The sequence below is a fragment of the Mus caroli genome, unplaced genomic scaffold, assembly GCF_978045245.1.
Source record: "Mus caroli unplaced genomic scaffold, Mus_caroli_1 scaffold_5, whole genome shotgun sequence".
In the NCBI taxonomy this organism is placed as follows: domain Eukaryota; kingdom Metazoa; phylum Chordata; class Mammalia; order Rodentia; family Muridae; genus Mus; species Mus caroli.
In genome coordinates this window covers 9,038,126-9,055,745 of record NW_028227260.1, presented here as the reverse complement: position 1 = coordinate 9,055,745, position 17,620 = coordinate 9,038,126, and the positions used below count along the sequence as shown (strand labels likewise).

Here is a 17,620-nt window from a genome sequence, read left to right as displayed (position 1 = left end):
GTTGTGAGCCACCATGTGCTTGCTGGGAATTGAGCTCAGGACCTCTGGAAGAGCAGTCAGTGCTCTTAACCACTGCTCTCTCCAGTCCCTCTGCTTTCTTTTCTAAAGATTGCCTTCCCTCCAATATTCCTGAATATATTTTCATCTGTTTTGTTATTTGATAATCTTTTTAAATTTTGATTTTCTTTTTTTGGAAATGGTCTCATGTATTCCAGGATAGTATTTGACTTGCTATGTAGTCAAGGATGACCTTGAATGTAACAATCCTCCAGCCTATATCGTTTTAAGTGCTGGGATCATAGACATTTACCACCATACCAGTTTATGTAGTGTTATGGGTCAAACTGAGTGCCTCATGCAGGCTAGGCAAGAACTCTACTAACTGACCTATATATCCCAAGGTCCTGATGTTATTTATTGATTTTTTTTTTTTTTGTTGGCTTTGAAACTGTCTCGCTGTGTTGCTCTGGCTCACCTGGAACTTGCTATGTAGATCAGGCTGGCCTTGAATCCACAGAAATCCACCTGCCTCTGTGATTTAGTCCCTGACCAAAGCACCTTATAGAAGGGCTAATTTGTGCTGATGGTTTCATAGGGTAAGAGTCCATTCCTGTCTCATGGGGTAGGCATGGCTGCTGAGAGAAGCAATCTAGAGCTCACATCTTGAACAAGTAAGAAGCACAGAGAGTGCAGCGGGAATGGTGTGAGGCTTTTAAACGTTCAAAGCCCACCTCCAGTGGCACGCTTCCTCCAACAAGGCCCTACTTCTTAGGTGCCACCAACTAGAGACTATGTATTCAAATGCCCAAGACTATAGGGGCATTCCATTCAAGTCAGCACACTCTATTTTTCTGAGTGCTAGGATTCAAGGTGTGTGCTACCATGCCTGGCCTTTATTTATTTATTTATTTATTTATTATTTGTTTGTTTTTCAATTTTTTAAAAAGATTTTTTTTCTTAAAGATTTTTTAAAAATTTATTATATGTAAGTACATTGTAGCTGTCTTCAAGTACCCCAGAAGAGGGCATCATATCTTATTATGGATGGTTGCTGGGATTTGAACTCAGAACGTTCAGAAGAGCAGTCAGTGCTCTTAACCACTGAGCCATCTCTCCAGCCCTGTTTTTTGATTTTTTTAAGACAGTGTTTTTATGTGTAGCCTTTGTTTTCCTAAAACAGCTTACTCTATAGAACAGACTGGCCTTGAATTTGAGATCTGCATGCCTCCAAGTGCTGGGATTAATGAAATGCATGCATGCATTGCCACCATCACCCAGCATATATATATCAATCAGACAGACAATGTCTCATACAGTAGTCTGGACTGGCCTGAAATTTACTTTGGAGCCCATGGTGGCATTAATCTCATGGCAGTCATTTTCCCTCAAGATCCTGGGTGCTAGCTTATCCCTGGGTTTGTTATTATTTTATTTATTTATTTTATTTATTTATTTTTTATTTTTTATTTTTTTATTTTTATTTTTTATTTTTTATTTTATTTTTTTTTTTTGGTTTTTCGAGACAGGGTTTCTCTGTGTAGCCCTGGCTGTCCTGGAACTCACTTTGTAGACCAGGCTGGCCTCGAACTCAGAAATCCGCCTGCCTCTGCCTCCCGAGTGCTGGGATTAAAGGCGTGCGCCACCACGCCCGGCTTGTATTTTTTATTTTTTATTTTTTAAAGATTTATTTATTATATGTAAGTACACTGTAGCTGTCTTCAGACACTCCAGAAGAGGGCGCCAGGTCTCGTTGCGGATGGTTGTGAGCCACCATGTGGTTGCTGGGATTTGAACTCTGGACCTTCAGAAGAGCAGTTGGGTGCTCTTACCCACTGAGCCATCTCACCAGCCCTGTTATTATTTTATAACATTTATCCTTATTTTGCATGTATATGTGTGTGTATATCTTTGTGGATGCTTGCATGCCATAGTGTGTATATGGAAGTCAGAGGATAACTGCAGGAGTTGGTTCTCTTTTTCCATCATGTAGGGTCTGGGAATTGAACTCTGGTCCTCAGGCTTGTTGGCAATCATCCTTACCCACTGAGCCATCTTACCAGTAATTATTATTGTTGTAAACTATTAAGTTCATGAATTGCATGACCACTTGCAGTATCAACATTGGAAACAGGAAGGTGGTCCATGTCATCTTCACCTACAGAGCAGGTTTTACACCAGCCTGAGCTATATGAACCCTTGCCTCAAAAATGAAAACCAATAGGGGCTGGAGAGACTGCTCAGGGGTTGAGAACACTTGCTCTCGGAGAAGACCATAATTTGGTTCTCAGCACCCATATGGGTAGCTAATTATGTATATTTGCAGTTCCAGGGGACCCAGGGATCCAGTGTCCTCTTCTATCTTCCAAAGGCACCAGGCATCATGTGATACATATACATACATGATGTCAAAACAAACATACACATCTAAGTTAATTTTAAAAAGAAAAATCAATTAAATTTATGATATTCTTGGCTGGGCATGGTGGTACAGAAAGATGCAGACTAATTACCACAAGTTCAAGTACAGCCTGGTCTCCATAGCAAGTTTCAGGCTATGCAGGACTATACAGGGAGACCGAACCTGTTTCAAAAAGAAAAAAAAAACACCAAGATATTTTGTTTTATGGTAATTACAGAAGCCATAGAAGACTAAAATAATATCCAGCTGGATTTTGAAGTCTCCATGCTGGAGCACTGGTGAGTGGGTAGGCTTCATCTATACCCTTGGAGTGGACCTCTCCACAGACTGTTGTTATTCCCAGTACTTCGGCTCCAGCCCTGTACAGCTGCTGGCCATCTTCTGCCATGGATGCTAGCATCTGCCTTACCCAGAAGCCTCCCTTGCCCAGTGCTCAAATAACATTATAGGTAGTTCCTAGGATTTTTTTTTTTAAAGATTTTTTGTGTGTATATTATACACATGTATGCCACATGTGTGTGAGTGCCCTTGGAAGCCAGAAGAGGTTGTTGGAGTCCCTGGAGCTAGAGTAACAGGCAATTGTGAGCCTTGAGATGTAGGTGCTAGGAATTGAACTCAGATTCTCTGGGAAAGTAGGAAGTACTAATTGCTAAGCCATCTCTCCAGTCTGATGTTTTCTCATCCTCACCAAAGATAGTACTTCTGATTTCTGTTTCTTGTTCTCTATATCTGGTCTGCTTCAAGAGCAAAGGCCTGTGGAGTTGACTAGTCTTGGATTCCTCAGTCCATACTGGTTCCAGAGATGGCAACAATGGCATAAGAGCTCCAGCTGGTCTGATTTGCTTGTTGGCTTTCACATTATTTGGGAGGTCTAAATGCTTCGTTTCTCATGAACATGAAGTAACCTGCTGTGTTGTTTATTCCTTCTTTCTGCAGTTGTCCCCCATATTACTGATGCTATCCAGGAGTGGGTTATGAATCAAGCCAAGGTGTCTGTGGATGGCAATAAGGAAGATCCCCAGATATGTGTTATTGAGGCAAGCATGGAACTTTTCTTCATAAGCTACTGTTCTTCTGGGTCCCTTAAGTATCCAGTCTTCATTCACTCTCCCCTCCTGGGTGTTGTAAACTGGGCTGGGAAGTGGGGTTCCAGCAGGGAACAGCAAAGATGATCACAAGTCAGTTATTAAACACGTTCTCCTGAGGTGAGTATGCCTGATAGGTGTGTGCTGGCAGTTGAGTAATGAACTCACTTTTGGGGCTGGAGCCAGAAATGGACAGTTCTGTGTCTGGGGCATCTATAAACTCACTGTTTACACTGATGGAGTATATTATTTATTTGTCAACAGGGTTTTATGAGCCCAGGCTGGCCTTTAGTTTGATATATAGTCAATAAAGACTTTGAACTCCTGATCCTTCTGCCAGGTGCTAGGATTACAGAGATGTGCCACTGCACCTGGCTTATGCCGTGGTGGGGATTGAGTCCAGGGCTTCATGTGTGCCAGGCGTGTATGCTACCAAATGAGCTACATCCAGATCCCAGAGCATATTTTCATTCCTTGTATTGGAGAAATATGTGCAAAGTGCTGTGGAAAGTGGAGATTGAGCTGGGAAAGGCAGATGGTGGAGGTGGGAGGTGCTAGCCGCATTTCAAGAAAGCGTCATTGGACTTGCTCCCTGTTGACTGCCTTCACCTTTCTTTCATTCCTTTATGTCTGAATAATGTAGTGTGTTATGCAAACTGTCTTCTACCTAGGTACTTCTTCCTTCCTGGTTTATACCAAGGAAGTGCTTCCTCTTAAAAATAAAAATATGTGTGTGTGTGTCTGTCTGTCTGTCGGTGTATGTTTGTGCATGCGTCTGTGTGCCTGTGTCCCCGTGCTCATGTGGAGGTCAGAGGACAACCATGAGTGTTGTTCCTCCACTTCCACTCTCACCGTATTTGAGACAGGGTCTCTCTTGCTCTCTGCTCTGTATGCCTGGCTAGCTGGCCTGTGAGCTTCTGGTGGTCCTCCTGTCTTTACATCCCATGTCTTGTTAGTGTCATGTTACAGTTCTAGACATGTGTGCTACTGTGTCTGATTTTCATGTGGCCTCGGGATCTGAACTCAGGTTGTTAAGGCTTGCACAGCAAGTAGTCACCACTGAGTCATTTCCTTAGCTCCAGGGCCCCCCTTAAAAAAGACATATATACCCCTGGCCCCAAACTCCTCTATGTAGCCAAATTTCTGAAGTCCCTGCCTCTACCTTCCAAGTGCTGGGATCGCAGGCATTCATCACCATATCCAGTTTTATGTGGTACTAGGGACTGATCTCAGGACTTCAGTTTCTACCGCTGAGCTGCATTCTTACTCCTGTCTTTAAGTTTTTGGTTACTACTACTATTTTTATTTTGTGATTCAGTGAGTTTATTGGTTCTGCTTAGAAATCACAGGTGAGATAAAAAGAAGCCTGGTGTGGTGGCATACACTTTTAATCCCAGCACTCAGGAGACAGAGGCTGGTAGATCTCTGTAAGTTGGTGGCCAGCCTGGTCTATGTGGAGAGTTTCAGGCTAGCCCTCTTTTGGTATGCAAGTGTACATAAAGATTAAGTACTCATATACATAAAATAAATAATTAAATCTTTTTTTTAAAGAAAAGACTAGATAACATCAAAGCAGCATCTTTCCCATTTCCTATAAATTCTCACCTAGTTATGGAAGATAATGTCATGAAAACCGCATCATGGAGTCCTCTCTTGCAGTTAAGCTTCCACCCCCCCCCCCCCCAGTCTGTACAAAACTGTATCTAGTATCAAACACTAATGTATACGTCTTAACCATAGATACCTATTGTCTTAGTTAGGGTTTTACTGCTGTGAACAGACACCATGACCAAGGCAAGTCTTATAAAGGACAACATTTAATTGGGGCTGGCTTACAGGTTCAGTCCATTATCATCAAGGCAGGAGCATAGCAGCGTCCAGGCAGGCACTGTGCATGAGGAGCTGAGAGGTCTACATCTTCATCTCAAGGCTGCTAGCAGAATACTCCCTCCCAGGCAGCTAGAACAAGGGTATTAAAGCCCACACCCACAATGACACACCTACTTCAACAATGCTACACCTCCTAATAGTGCCACTCCCTGGGCTGAGCATATACAAACCATCACACCTATGATCAAGTTTTTTTTTTTTTTTATTGGGTTTGTTTTTTTTTTTGAGGCAATTTCATACTATTGTTCAGACTAGCCTGGGATTCATTTATTATGTAGCCCAGGCTTGCCTATAATTCACAGCAGCCCTCATGCCTCAGCTTCCCAAGTGCTAGAATTGCATTAGGATGCCATCACTTCTGATTGTATACTAGTTTAACTTATAAGTTGGGTATAATAAAAGGTTGAGAATAACAAGAAACTAGAACAATTGTAACAGCACATTATAGTGTAAGTTATTTAAAACATATGCATTATCTACTTTTGAATTGTAAATTTAATAAACACAAACTTGGGTAAGATGGGACTATCTCATTCTGCACACAGGGATAATGGTGACCTAGAGGCAGAGTAAAAGGGAACTTCAAGTGGATGAGAGGATGCAGTGCCACAATAGACCACATGAGGGCAGGAATGGATAACATTTAAAGTCACAGTCACCTCCCCTCCTCCAGTGACAGCTATAAGATTCCCCAATTGAAAAAGCACAAGAGGAAGCTGGGTTTGGGAGTTTATTATCCAACACTCCAGGGGTAGGGAAGAAGTTCGAACCTAGCCTTGGCTACCTATCAAGCTTTAGTCCAGGCTGAGCTACAGAGTTACACTGTCACACCCCCCAAACTCACAAACAAACAAACAAAACAGAAGAGGGCTGGAGTATATAGCTCAGTAGTAGAGCACTTGCTTAGCTTAGCATATGTGAGACCCTGGATTATGTCTCCAGCACCACAAAAACACAAAGGACAAAATCCTTGAACATGTTTTCATAAGGTTTGATTTAAGTACAGACTTTTTTTTTTTCAGACAGGAACATGCCATGTAGCCTTGGCTGACCTGAAACTGGTATTCTGGCCTTGAACTCATGGAACTCCACCTGCCTCACTCGCCTCTATCTTGAGCACTGAGATTAAAGGTGATAGCCACCACGCCTGGTCTGTCTTTTAAATTTTACTTATTTTTGTGTGTGTTTGCTGTATGTGTGCATGTATATTTGAATACCCGTGGAAGCCAGGGGCCTACATTGGATATCTTTCTCAGTTGCTCACCACCTTATTGTTTGAGACAGATTCTCAAAGAACCTGCAGTTTATTGATTTGGTTAAACTGGCTGGCCAGCAAGCTCCAGGGGTCTGCTTGTCTCCACCCCACACCTTCTCATCTGAATGCTGGGGTTACAGACATATACTGCTGTGCACAGCTTTATACCCAAGTCCTCATGCTTCCCTGGCAATCACATTATTGACTGAACCACTGTCCCTGTTTGTATTTATTAGGACAGTGTTTCTCCCTGTATTTCAAGTTAACCTTGGATTTAGTATGTAATCCAGGTTGGCTTGAATTTACAGCAAATTTCCAGCCTCCTAAACACTACTGAGATTACAGATGTGTATCACCAAGCCTCCTTCCTCCTCTTCCTGCTGTTGATGCTGATGCTCATGCAGCTGCTTGAGCCATCTGTCTTCTCCCAAGTGCTGGGGATTCCAGGTGTGAGGCTTTGTTTTTTATAGAAGTTCAAGGTCATCTTTGGCTATATTGTAAGTTCCAGGTCTGCCTGGGCTACATAAGACCTCGTTTAAAAAAAAAATCCTGAGCTTTTTATGAGTAGTTTTCTCCTACAATGTAGCCCTGACTGGCTTTTGCCTCTGCCTTTTTGTTTTGTTTTGTTTTCGAGACAGGGTTTCTCTGTGTAGCCCTTGCTGTCCTGGAACTCACTTTGTAGATCAGGCTGGCCTCGAACTCAGAAATCCACCTGCCTCTGCCTCCCAAGTGCTGGGAGTAAAAGCGTGCGCCACCACGCCCGGCTTTGCCTCTGCCTTTTGAGTGATGGCATTACAGGTGTGTTTCATTAATCTTGGCTGGTGTGTTTCTAGTTCTTCCCAACATTTTGCCTGTAGTATTGATCCTGTAGTAGATGCTCAAATGCTGGCAAAGTCATGTTAAAATCTGTGGGATTGCCTTTAGGTTTTTAGTCTGGTTTTAACTTTGAGTTAGGTAAGGGTGAATGTATATCAATCTCCAAGTGAAGTGCTTTAAGTAACCTTACTGGAGACACGTTGTTGACATTGAGTGACTACACCATCAGGAACATTCATTCCAGTACTAAAGTATTAGAAATGTTTTAGTAATAATAATCAGCATGTTTCAATATTAGGAGGCTATTTAAATACATGTAAGTATGTGTATGTGTTTGCATTTGTATGTGGAGAGGCAGATGGAAAGAGAATTTGAAAATGCTCATTTTTTGTCAATCAATCCAACTACCGAAGCAGAAACAAGTGGCCATCAGCCTTTCCTAGCACAGGATTTGAGTATTTTGTTCTAACTAGAACCATTGGTAGAAATGGTCTTACCTTTCTCTTCTGGGGTCTATGTTTTGGATAATTTTTTTCTTGCATTCATTTTACTTATTGTGAACTTTCTATTTTATGTTTACTTAGTGTGTGTGTGTGTGTATGTGTTTGCATACATGTCTCACATTGTGTATGCCAATATAAGTCAGAGGAAACATTGTGGGAGTCAGTTCTTTTTTTTTTTTTTTTTTTTTTTTTTTGGTTTTTCGAGACAGGGTTTCTCTGTGTAGTCCTGGCTGCCCTGGAACTCACTCTGTAGACCAGGCTGGCCTCGAACTCAGAAATCCGCCTGCCTCTGCCTCCCAAGTGCTGGGATTAAAGGCGTGCGCCACCACGCCCGGCGGGAGTCAGTTCTTGTAGTTCCTAGGGATTGAACATGGGCCATCAGGATTGGTGGCAAGTGCCTTTACCCACTGAGACACCTTGCCAGCCCTTGGAACTTTCTACTTGCTTATGAGTTCAGTGTCCCTGAGTCTCTCTGTTGGGGTTCAGGAATTGCCTCACAAACTGCACAAACACCAATCTCAGATAGACAGGGATAGTTTATTGAACATAAGCCTCAGGAAGGACCGATCAGGGCCATGGGTCCGGATTCAGGAACTGTACTGGCTGGTTTTGTGTGTCAACTTTTCTCAAGCTGGAGTTATCACAGAGAAAGGAGCCTCCCTTGAGGAAATGCCTCCATGAAATCCAGCTGCAAGGCATTTTCTCAATTAGTGATCAAGGGGGAAAGGCCCCTTGTGGGTGGGACCATCTCTGGGCTGGTAGTCTTGGTTCTATAAGAGAGCAGGCTGAGCAAGCCAGGGGAAGCAAGCCAGTAAAGAACATCCCTCCATGGCCTCTGCATCAGCTCCTGCTTCCTGCCCTGCTTGAGTTCCAGTCCTGACTTCCTTTGGAGATGAACAGCAGTATGGAAGTGTAAGCTGAATAAACCCTTTCCTCCCCAACTTCCTTCTTAGTCATGATGTTTGTGCAGGAATAGAAACCCTGACTAAGACAGGAACTGAACCTTGATCTTGGGTAAGTAAAGATCCTTCAGGGTTTTTAAGCCCCAAACCCACAAACATCTATGCCAAGTTATTTCACCAATTAGGATTTAGGGATAGAGAATTTTCTTAGGAACATGGCTTTGTTGTGCATTTATCTTGTTCCTGTTGTTGAGGTATTCAGCTGTGGCAGGGGACTTGCCTTGCCAACCAGGATGCCAGTTACCCACGCAGATGTCTCTCTTTGTTAGTAGGATGCCAGTTCCCAGGGAGGTCATGGGAACTTAACCTCTACTTGACCATTACTCAAAATGGAAGTCTTATTCCAAATAGTTTCTTGGGTTGGTGCAGGTGTCTCTCTTATGTTGGGGCCCAGGGGCAGCTTATAAAGGCAGATACCATAAGGTTTATACATAGATGCAGGAAGTGCTGTTGGCTGGTTGGTTCGGTCCAAGCTTATTGTGAATACAATATACAAAGCAGTTCTACTGACTTCTATCATGATTGGTTTTCAAGGGCACAGAACATAACAGAATATGTAATCAATCTTGACATTAGAAGTTTCCTAGTGGGGCTGGAGAGATGGCTCAGCTGGTAAGAGCACTGACTGCTCTTCTGAAGGTCTTCAGTTCAAATCCCAGCAACCGCATGGTGGCTCACAACCATCTGCAGTGAGATCAGATGCCCTCTTCTGGGGTGTCTGAAGACAGCTACAGTGTACTTATGTATAATAAATAAATAAGTCTTTAAAAAAAAGAAGTTTCCTAGTAACAGCAGAAACATGAGAAAGCTACCTTATAGTGGCCTTAACATACAATATAGGCCTTAATATTTTACCTAGGTCCTAATACTCCCCTCTTTTTTTTTTTCCTTTTGGTTTTTGGAGACAGAGTTTCTTTGTGTAGCCCTGGCTGTCCTGGACTTCTCTATAGACCAGACTGGCCTCAAACTCAGAAACCCACCTGCCTCTGCCTCCCAAGTGCTGGGATTAAAGGCGTGGACCAACCTGTCTGGCTAATACTCTCCTTTTTTAATTTTTAAAATTTATTTTACTTTTTAAATGTGTGTGTGTGTGTGTATGTATGTGTGTGTGTGTATGTGTGTGTGTTTCCTGTATGTGTGTCTGTACCATGTCCATGTAGTGACTTCAGAAGCCAGAAGTGGGCAACCCCTGGGGCTGGTATTACCATGCACTGGTGAACAGCCGTGTGTGTGCTGTGAGTTGAACCCAGATCCTCTGGAAGAACAGCCAGCGCCTTTTATCTCTCCATCTCTTCAGCCTCTTTCTTTCCTCTTTTGAGACCGTCTCACTGTAACCCAAGGTGGCCTGGAACTCACAATGAAGTCCAGATGGCCTCAAACTCAAGGCAGTCCTGCCTCAGCTTCTTGTTGTCACCCTACTTTGGTCTTTCTTTTTCTATGTTTTTGGGGGTGGAGGGTAGGATATATGTACTCCAGGCAGTCTTGAACTTGTGATACTTCTGCCTCAGTCTTCCCAGTGCTGGGATTAGAGAGGTCTCACCAGACCAGGCTGTTTTATTAATAGTTTTATTGAAGTTTAACTTAGTGTCATAAAATTTCATTCACTTTAAGTGCATAATTTAATGATTTTAAGCATTTATAGATTTCTGCTCTTGTAAAAATATTAAATTTCAGTTCTTATCCTCAGTTTATTAAAATTATTTCTAATGCTGGGGATGGTGGTGCATACCTTTAATTACAGCACTCAGGGGGCAAAGGTAAGAAGATCTCGGAGTTCGAGGCCAGCCTGGTTTACAGAGCAAGGAGTTCCAGTACCGCCAGGATTACACATAGAAACCTTATCTCCAAAAAATCAAAACAAAACAAAACAAAATTATTTCTAAGCCACGTGAGGTGGCTCATGTTACATGTTCAAAGCCAGCTTGGGTTATGTAGCAATCCAGGCTACCCTGGGCTACAGTGTGAAACTCACAAAGTAATTAATTACTTAATTTAGCTGCTTGTTGTGGTCTATGCCTTTAATCCCAGCACTCCCTGTCAGAGGTAGTGAGATCTCTGTGACTTCAGAGACCATCCTGGTCTATATAGGGCGTTCCAGGTCAGCTAGGAAAAAAATTACTTGACTTAAAAAAAAAAACAAGCAAATTCCATTGATTTGTGTGCTGTGGGAGATGTTTGGTAGGTCATTTGTGTCTTATTCTTGTTTTCCTCCCTCAGCTGGGAGGCACCATTGGAGACATTGAAGGAATGGCATTTGTGGAAGCATTCCGACAGTTCCAGTTTAAAGCCAAGAGAGAGAATTTCTATAATATTCATGTCAGCCTTGTGCCACAGGTGGGTTTTTTTCCCCAGTACGTGGGTAGTAACTTTGATCGGTTTTCCTCTGATATGTTGTGGGAGCGACATTTGAAATCCAAGAGCCATGAATTAGCTGTCCGCTGATAGTAATGGGCACTCCTTTCTTTTTAGCCCAGTGCTACTGGAGAACAAAAAACCAAGCCCACACAAAACAGTGTCCGTGCGCTGAGAGGGTTGGGCTTGTCTCCGGATCTGGTGAGTTAAACCCAGTGGGGTAAGTTTGGCTTTAAGGGTCTCTATATCACGAGCTACATGACCCACTAACAACGGCTTATTTCCTTCTTTTGGTTTTGGTTCTGGGGATGGAGTCCAGAGCTTTGCACATACATAAGCATGGATTTTTGCTTTTGAGCTCTGCTCCTAGCACCTTAATCTTTAACTACACATCTGAATTATTTGTCCCTCTCAAGTGACAGTAAACTTTTTTTTGTGTGTCTGGCAGCCAAGAAAAGATGATTTCTTTAGCCTTAAATTGTCTCCATTGGTAGCAGGCCAGATGCAATGCCCTGTCATTTATAAGGTTCCTGGCTCCTTCAGAGTGAATGTGACACCTTGGGATTTTCCTGTGACCCTTCAAGGCCTGGCTCTCTTTGCTCTGAGTTTTAGTCTAAGAAGCAGTGATGTGTTCCTATAACAGGTGATCCAGTTCCAGCCATCAGCTTATCAGGGGGAGGTGAATAGGGGTTCATAAAGCAGCTGCCTATTTTTATAAATAAGAATTTATTGCCGGGCACTGTTGGCGCATACCTTTAATCCCAGTAATCAGGAGGCAGAGATGGGTGGGTGTCTGTGAGTTGGAGGCCAGCCAGGTCTACAGAGCTAGTTCCAGGACAGCCAGGGCTACACGGAAAAACCCTGTCTTGAGAAACCAAAACCAAAAAAACCCAACCAACTAAACAAGAAAGAATTTATGGACACAGTTACTCATTCACTAACGTGTAGTCTGAAGCTGTTTTGGCACAAACCTTAGCAGGACCCTCATTGCCTTACCTGGAAAGCTAAAATGTTTCCTGTGTGGCTCTCTAGTGAAAGTTTGCCAACTCCCGGTCCACCTCTCCTTCTATTTAATGAAACAGCCCCTTAGAGCTTTAACTGTTTGCCAGAGACATTGTGATGGTTTGAACTATTTCTGGTAGGTTTCGATTGACACATGCTTATGCCTAGTGGTCAGACCAATTTCTCATGGTACAGAGGAATGCCCACAGTAAACAAGTGCATCCTTAGTCTAGTCTCTTGTAGGAAAATGATATAATGTATAATGTCTTTCTAACAATGAATTTGATCAGGCCTGTTCCCATTTGCTAATCCATGCCGAACTGGCTTTCACAGATCGTCTGCCGCAGTTCAACACCCATTGAGATGGCTGTGAAGGAGAAGATTTCTATGTTTTGTCACGTGAACCCTGAACAGGTTGGTGCTTGGTGTTCTTTAGATTAAAATATCCTCTCTCTCTCTCTCTCTCTCTCTCTCTCTCTCGCTCTCTCTCTCTCTCTCTCTCTGTGTGTGTGTCTGAGAGGGCTTCTGCCATGAATGTGTGGAGGTCAGAGGACAACTTTGTTGATAGAATCCATTCTCTCCTACCTTTCTGTTGGCTCTAGAGATCAAAATCAGGTTGTGAGGATATGTGACAAGCGCTTTCACTCACTAAGTCACAGGGTCTCAGGTAGTCCAGGTTGACCTTGAATTTCTGATTCTTCTACATCCCATGTGCCTCCGCTTGCAGCTCAGGGTGAGCTTTTTAGCTCAATGAAACTTGTTGAGAAGAGAGCTCTGTGCTACCTCTGGCATTTTTTTTTCTTGTCCTGTGTTTTGCTGGAACACATACTGCTTTCATTCATTTCTCTCTTGTTACAGCTTAACACACCTTAAACCACGCAAGAATGCTGGCATTCAAGCTATATTTTCGGATCGTATAAGTGGCCCAGCTGCTTTCATTGCTCCAGAAATTACCATAATGTAGGCTCTCATTCTCTGTTCTGCAGGACTTTCAACCCTGGGTATTCTGACATTTACATTTCTCTTTTCTTTCTAGTTCTTGTTCCCCAAAAGACTAGGGTATGTATGTGAGTGGCTGAAGCTGGCTCCAGTTTATAGAGTGGTGTGACAGGATCTCGGGACCAGGGCGAGGCTTGTTAGAAACTCTTCATGTGAGCTTTGAGTTCTACAGTCTCACAGCTGCTTAATGGGGTACCTGTGCTTGGGTAATGGGCTGATAGAGAGCCCCCTGCTTCAGGCTTCTAAGCTTGAATTGTTTGAAAAGAAGTGATCTTTTGCCCTCTCCCTCTCTCCCTCTCCTTCCCTCCCTCCTACTCTTCCTCCCTCCTTCCCTTCTTCCCTTCTTCCCTCCCTTCTTTCCTCCCTCCCTCTCTGTTCTCAGCCTCAGTGCTTTGCATGTGAATTAAGCAAATCCAGCCTTGTTTCCAGACTGGGAACTAAAGCATTTTACATTGGCTTGCTGAGAGCTCAGAGAAGGGAGATAGAGTTCCAGCCGTGGCCACTGTAGAGCCTAAGGCCTGTACATGCGCTCCAGGTTTCGTATTTTGAGGATTTCTCTCTGTTGTAAGTTATATGTATGTGTGTACAAGTGAGTACAGGTGTGGTTGTGGGTTGTGGATGTCAGATCTCCCAGAGCTGAGTTACAGGTGGTTTTGAGCCATCTGAGTGGAACTGGATGTCAGCTCCTCTGTAACAGCTTGTATACTGTTAACTGCTGAGCTGTCTCTTCAGCCCCAGGGAGCCAGTCTTGCTTTGCTTTTGCTTTTCTTTGAAACAAGGTTTCCTGTAGCTCAGTCTGGCCTCAAGCTCTCTATGTAACTGAGGCTGACTTTGAACTCCTGATCCTCCAGCTGCTGCCTCCCATGGTGTGGGTCCCAGCTTTGTGATGCTGAGTGAGTAAACAACTCCATGCTTTCTACTTGTGGAAGTTACCAGGTGCAGATAGATGTAGTGGGTTTTTTTTTAAATGCATATGAATGCATGTTTGCATGCATGTGTGTACACCATATGCATGCCTGGTGCCCAGCATGGCCAGAAGAGGGTGTGAAATCTTCTGAGACCGGAGTTACAAATAGTTGTGAGCTTCCATTCAGGTCCTAGGAACCAAATTTGGGTTCTCTGGAAGAGCCACAGCTATTGAGCCTTTTTTTTTTTTTTTTTTTTTTTTGAGACAAGGTCATTGTAGTCTAAACCAGGGTGGCCTCAATCTCATGATTCTCCTGCCTCAGTCTCCTGAGTGCTGATCTAACAGGCGACTGACAACATGCTTTGCCTGGGATTTAGGTAAGGTTTATTTTTTTATTTTTATTTATTTTTGAGTATGGGTGTCACTGATTCTCTTGCCTCAACTTCACAAGAGTGCTGAGATTATAGAACTCTACCACCCTGTCTGCCACTTTTTGGGGGTGGGTGGGTGGTGCTGGTGTTGTTAGCTACCCCTTCCCCCGAGATTTAGCTTTGATTAGTAACTGGGATGGAGCCAAATATTGATGACACCTTGCAGCTTGGAACTGCTCTGGTACACGCACAGGGATTACTGTAGTCTGAATAGCGATAGTTAAACCCATGAAGAACTCTTGGCTTCATAGCTGTGGGGTTGGGAAAAGCGGACCCAGAGTTGGCAGAACCTTTTTGGTGTTTATTTCGGACTTGGCAGATCCTTAAATGTCTACAAGTAACCTCTCTCATGCACTTGAGAGTTAGAAAGCCATTGGGTTAAGTGAAAAACGCCCAGGGTTTACAGGTAGTCTTTGGCAGGTGTGATTAATTTCCCTCTGGTCAATGTGCCCTTGTAAATTTACCCAAGAGAAGGGACCAGGGAGCGAGGTGGCAGATAGCAGGTGAAAGCAACTCTAGCAGCAGGGACAACAATCTCATACACACCTGGACAAGCCAAGGCTCATCTAAGCTCGGTGCTTTGGCCACCACACTAGGCAGTCACGTAAGCTATGTCAGTTCACTACTTAAAACATTTCATTTTGAGACAGTTTTATGTGTTCCTGGCTGGTCTCCACCTTGTTACCTAGAGGAGTGTGACCTTGAGTTTCTGATCTTTCTGCCTTAAGAGCCTCCAAATGCTGGAATTTCACCCAGCTTTCAATTTTTTTTTTTAAATTTTTGTTTGTGCTCCAAAGTGTGTGTTGGGTGCACTTGTGCAATGGTGCCCGTGTCAAGGAGCCAACTCAGGTTACCAGGCTTGGTGCCAAGGTTTTTACCAAGAAGACACTAACATACGAACACACACACACACACACACATAAACACACACATACACAAACACACACACATGCACGGATGTCTTATGTAGCCAAGGCTGACATTGAGTTCTTGATCCTCTTGCCTCTGCTTTCCAAGTGTGTGGATTACGTGCTTGGACCACTACACCTAGCATTATACAGAGTTCTGACACTGACTCCCCAGAGTATGGAACTCCACAGGCTTAAGGGCCCAATCCCTACCCTCCTTTCAGATACCCGTCATACGTTTCCGGTACCCTTGAGGCACTATCCTTGTTTGGACGTTTGCATAGTCTTCTCAAGTTTGATAGTTACGATGTGACCCAGAGGACTCAGCCAAGTGCCCTGTGGGCAAGTCCTACTTAATTATAAGGGGTGCAAATGGTCTGGGAGGGTTCTAAACCGGGGAGCTTTTGTTCTTATTGGCTCAGGGTGTCTTTTTCCTCATAGCTCAGTCTATCCAGTTAGTGGGAGGTTCCCCTGAGCCTTGCTTTCCAGCTTGTTTTCATATTTTTACATATATGTATGTTTGTGTGTGCGTGCCTCTGTGTGTGTTGAGTATGCCACAGTATGTGTGTAGTCAGAGGTCCTCTTTCCGCCCTGTGGATTCCAGGGATTGAACTCAGGTTACCAGGCTTTAATTGCTGAGCTGCTCTCATAGGCTTCCCCTTTCTGGCTGCTTTAAAAGAGGGTCTGAGTAGGCTAGACTGACCTATATAATGGATACTGGCCTTGATCCTTTTGCTTCTGCCTCCCAAATGCTGGGATTAGAAGTTTGTGCTACCCTGCTCTCTAGAGGTATTTAAAAAACCAGAACCAAAACCCAAATAAACCAAGCAGGATTTCATTAACTCTGGCTGCCCTTGAACCAGACCTGGACCTACTTCTGCCTCCTGCACGCTGGGACTAAAAGTGTATGTCACCACACCTGGCTTCTCCAGGTGTTTATTTTATATGTTGGCCTGTTTTGTTTGGATATACAGATGTGTACCGTGTGTGTGCCTGGTCCCTCCCAAGTGCTGGCATTAAAGGCGTGCACCACCACTGCCCAGCTACTTTCTCTTCTTTTATATGGTCTAGTATCCAAACCCAGAAGAGTGAGTGCCACCCAGTTTTAGGCTAGATCTTCCTGTTTCAGTTAATGAAATTAAGAAATTCCAAGCCAAATCTGGTGGCACATGTCTCTAATCCCAGCACTCAGTAGGCAGAGGCAGGTGGATCTCTGTGAATTTGGGGTTAGCCCTTGTCTCCATACTGATTTCCAAGCCAGTCAGGGCTGTGTAGTGAGATTTCGTCTTAAAAAAAAAAATCCCTAACAGACATGCTCAGAGGCCAATTTGATCTAGATAGTTCTTAGCTGAGATTCTCCCTAGGTGACTGTAGATTGTAGGTTGTAGAAAGCTGAAAGTTAAAACTGAACTCTCTCTCTCTCTCTCTTTCTCTCTCTTTCTCTCTCTCCTCCCTCCCCCTTTCCCCAAACCATCCCTTTCTTTTTTCTAAAATTGTGCCTTGCTATACAACTGAGCTGGCTCTTGAATTTATTATGGTCTTCTTGCCTCAGCTTTCTATGAAGCTGGAATTAGGCCTGTATCCCAAAGTATAGCTTTTTTCAGAATTTTAAATTAATTTAAAAAATTATCTTTAATCTTTTTTTTTTTACAGTCCAGTCGTTATCCCCATCCTGGTCTGCCTTCTGACTGTTCCTCATCCCCGCCCCTCCAAAGAGGATGTTCCCACCCTACCCCTCTACCCCACCAGGCCTCCCCATTGGTTTTCTTATTTCAGTATAAAGAGTTTCTTGAGTTTTGTTTTATTCCAATGGTGTATTAAGGAAAATGTTTTATTATCATTGATCAGGTCATCTGTATACATGATGTTTCTTCCATCTACCGAGTGCCTCTCCTTTTGGAGGAGCAAGGTGTGGTTAAATATTTTCAAGAGAGATTGGGCCTGCCCATCAATGATTGTTCAAGTAATTTGCTTTTCAAGTGGAAAGCCATGGCTGACAGGTACGTAAAAGGAATTCTGTAGGTAAAAAAAAATTTTTAACATAGATAGGATTTCTAAAAAATTGTTTCCTAATTCTTTCCAGACCCAGTC

General features: G+C 43.4%; 1 protein-coding gene across 7 annotated transcripts in view; it reads left to right on the top strand.

Moving 5' to 3' along the window:
• The window catches only part of Ctps2 (CTP synthase 2), a 131,051-nt gene that overhangs the window by 9,248 nt on the left and 104,183 nt on the right, over positions 1–17,620 (top strand). For all 7 annotated transcript variants that reach the window (XM_021152651.3, XM_021152653.2, XM_021152656.3 and 4 more), the window contains 5 exons: positions 3,356–3,456; positions 11,148–11,264; positions 11,400–11,483; positions 12,618–12,698; positions 17,378–17,529. In XM_021152651.3, the coding sequence (XP_021008310.1) occupies positions 3,356–3,456; positions 11,148–11,264; positions 11,400–11,483; positions 12,618–12,698; positions 17,378–17,529 (535 nt within the window). The remainder of the gene's footprint in view (positions 1–3,355; positions 3,457–11,147; positions 11,265–11,399; positions 11,484–12,617; positions 12,699–17,377; positions 17,530–17,620) is intronic.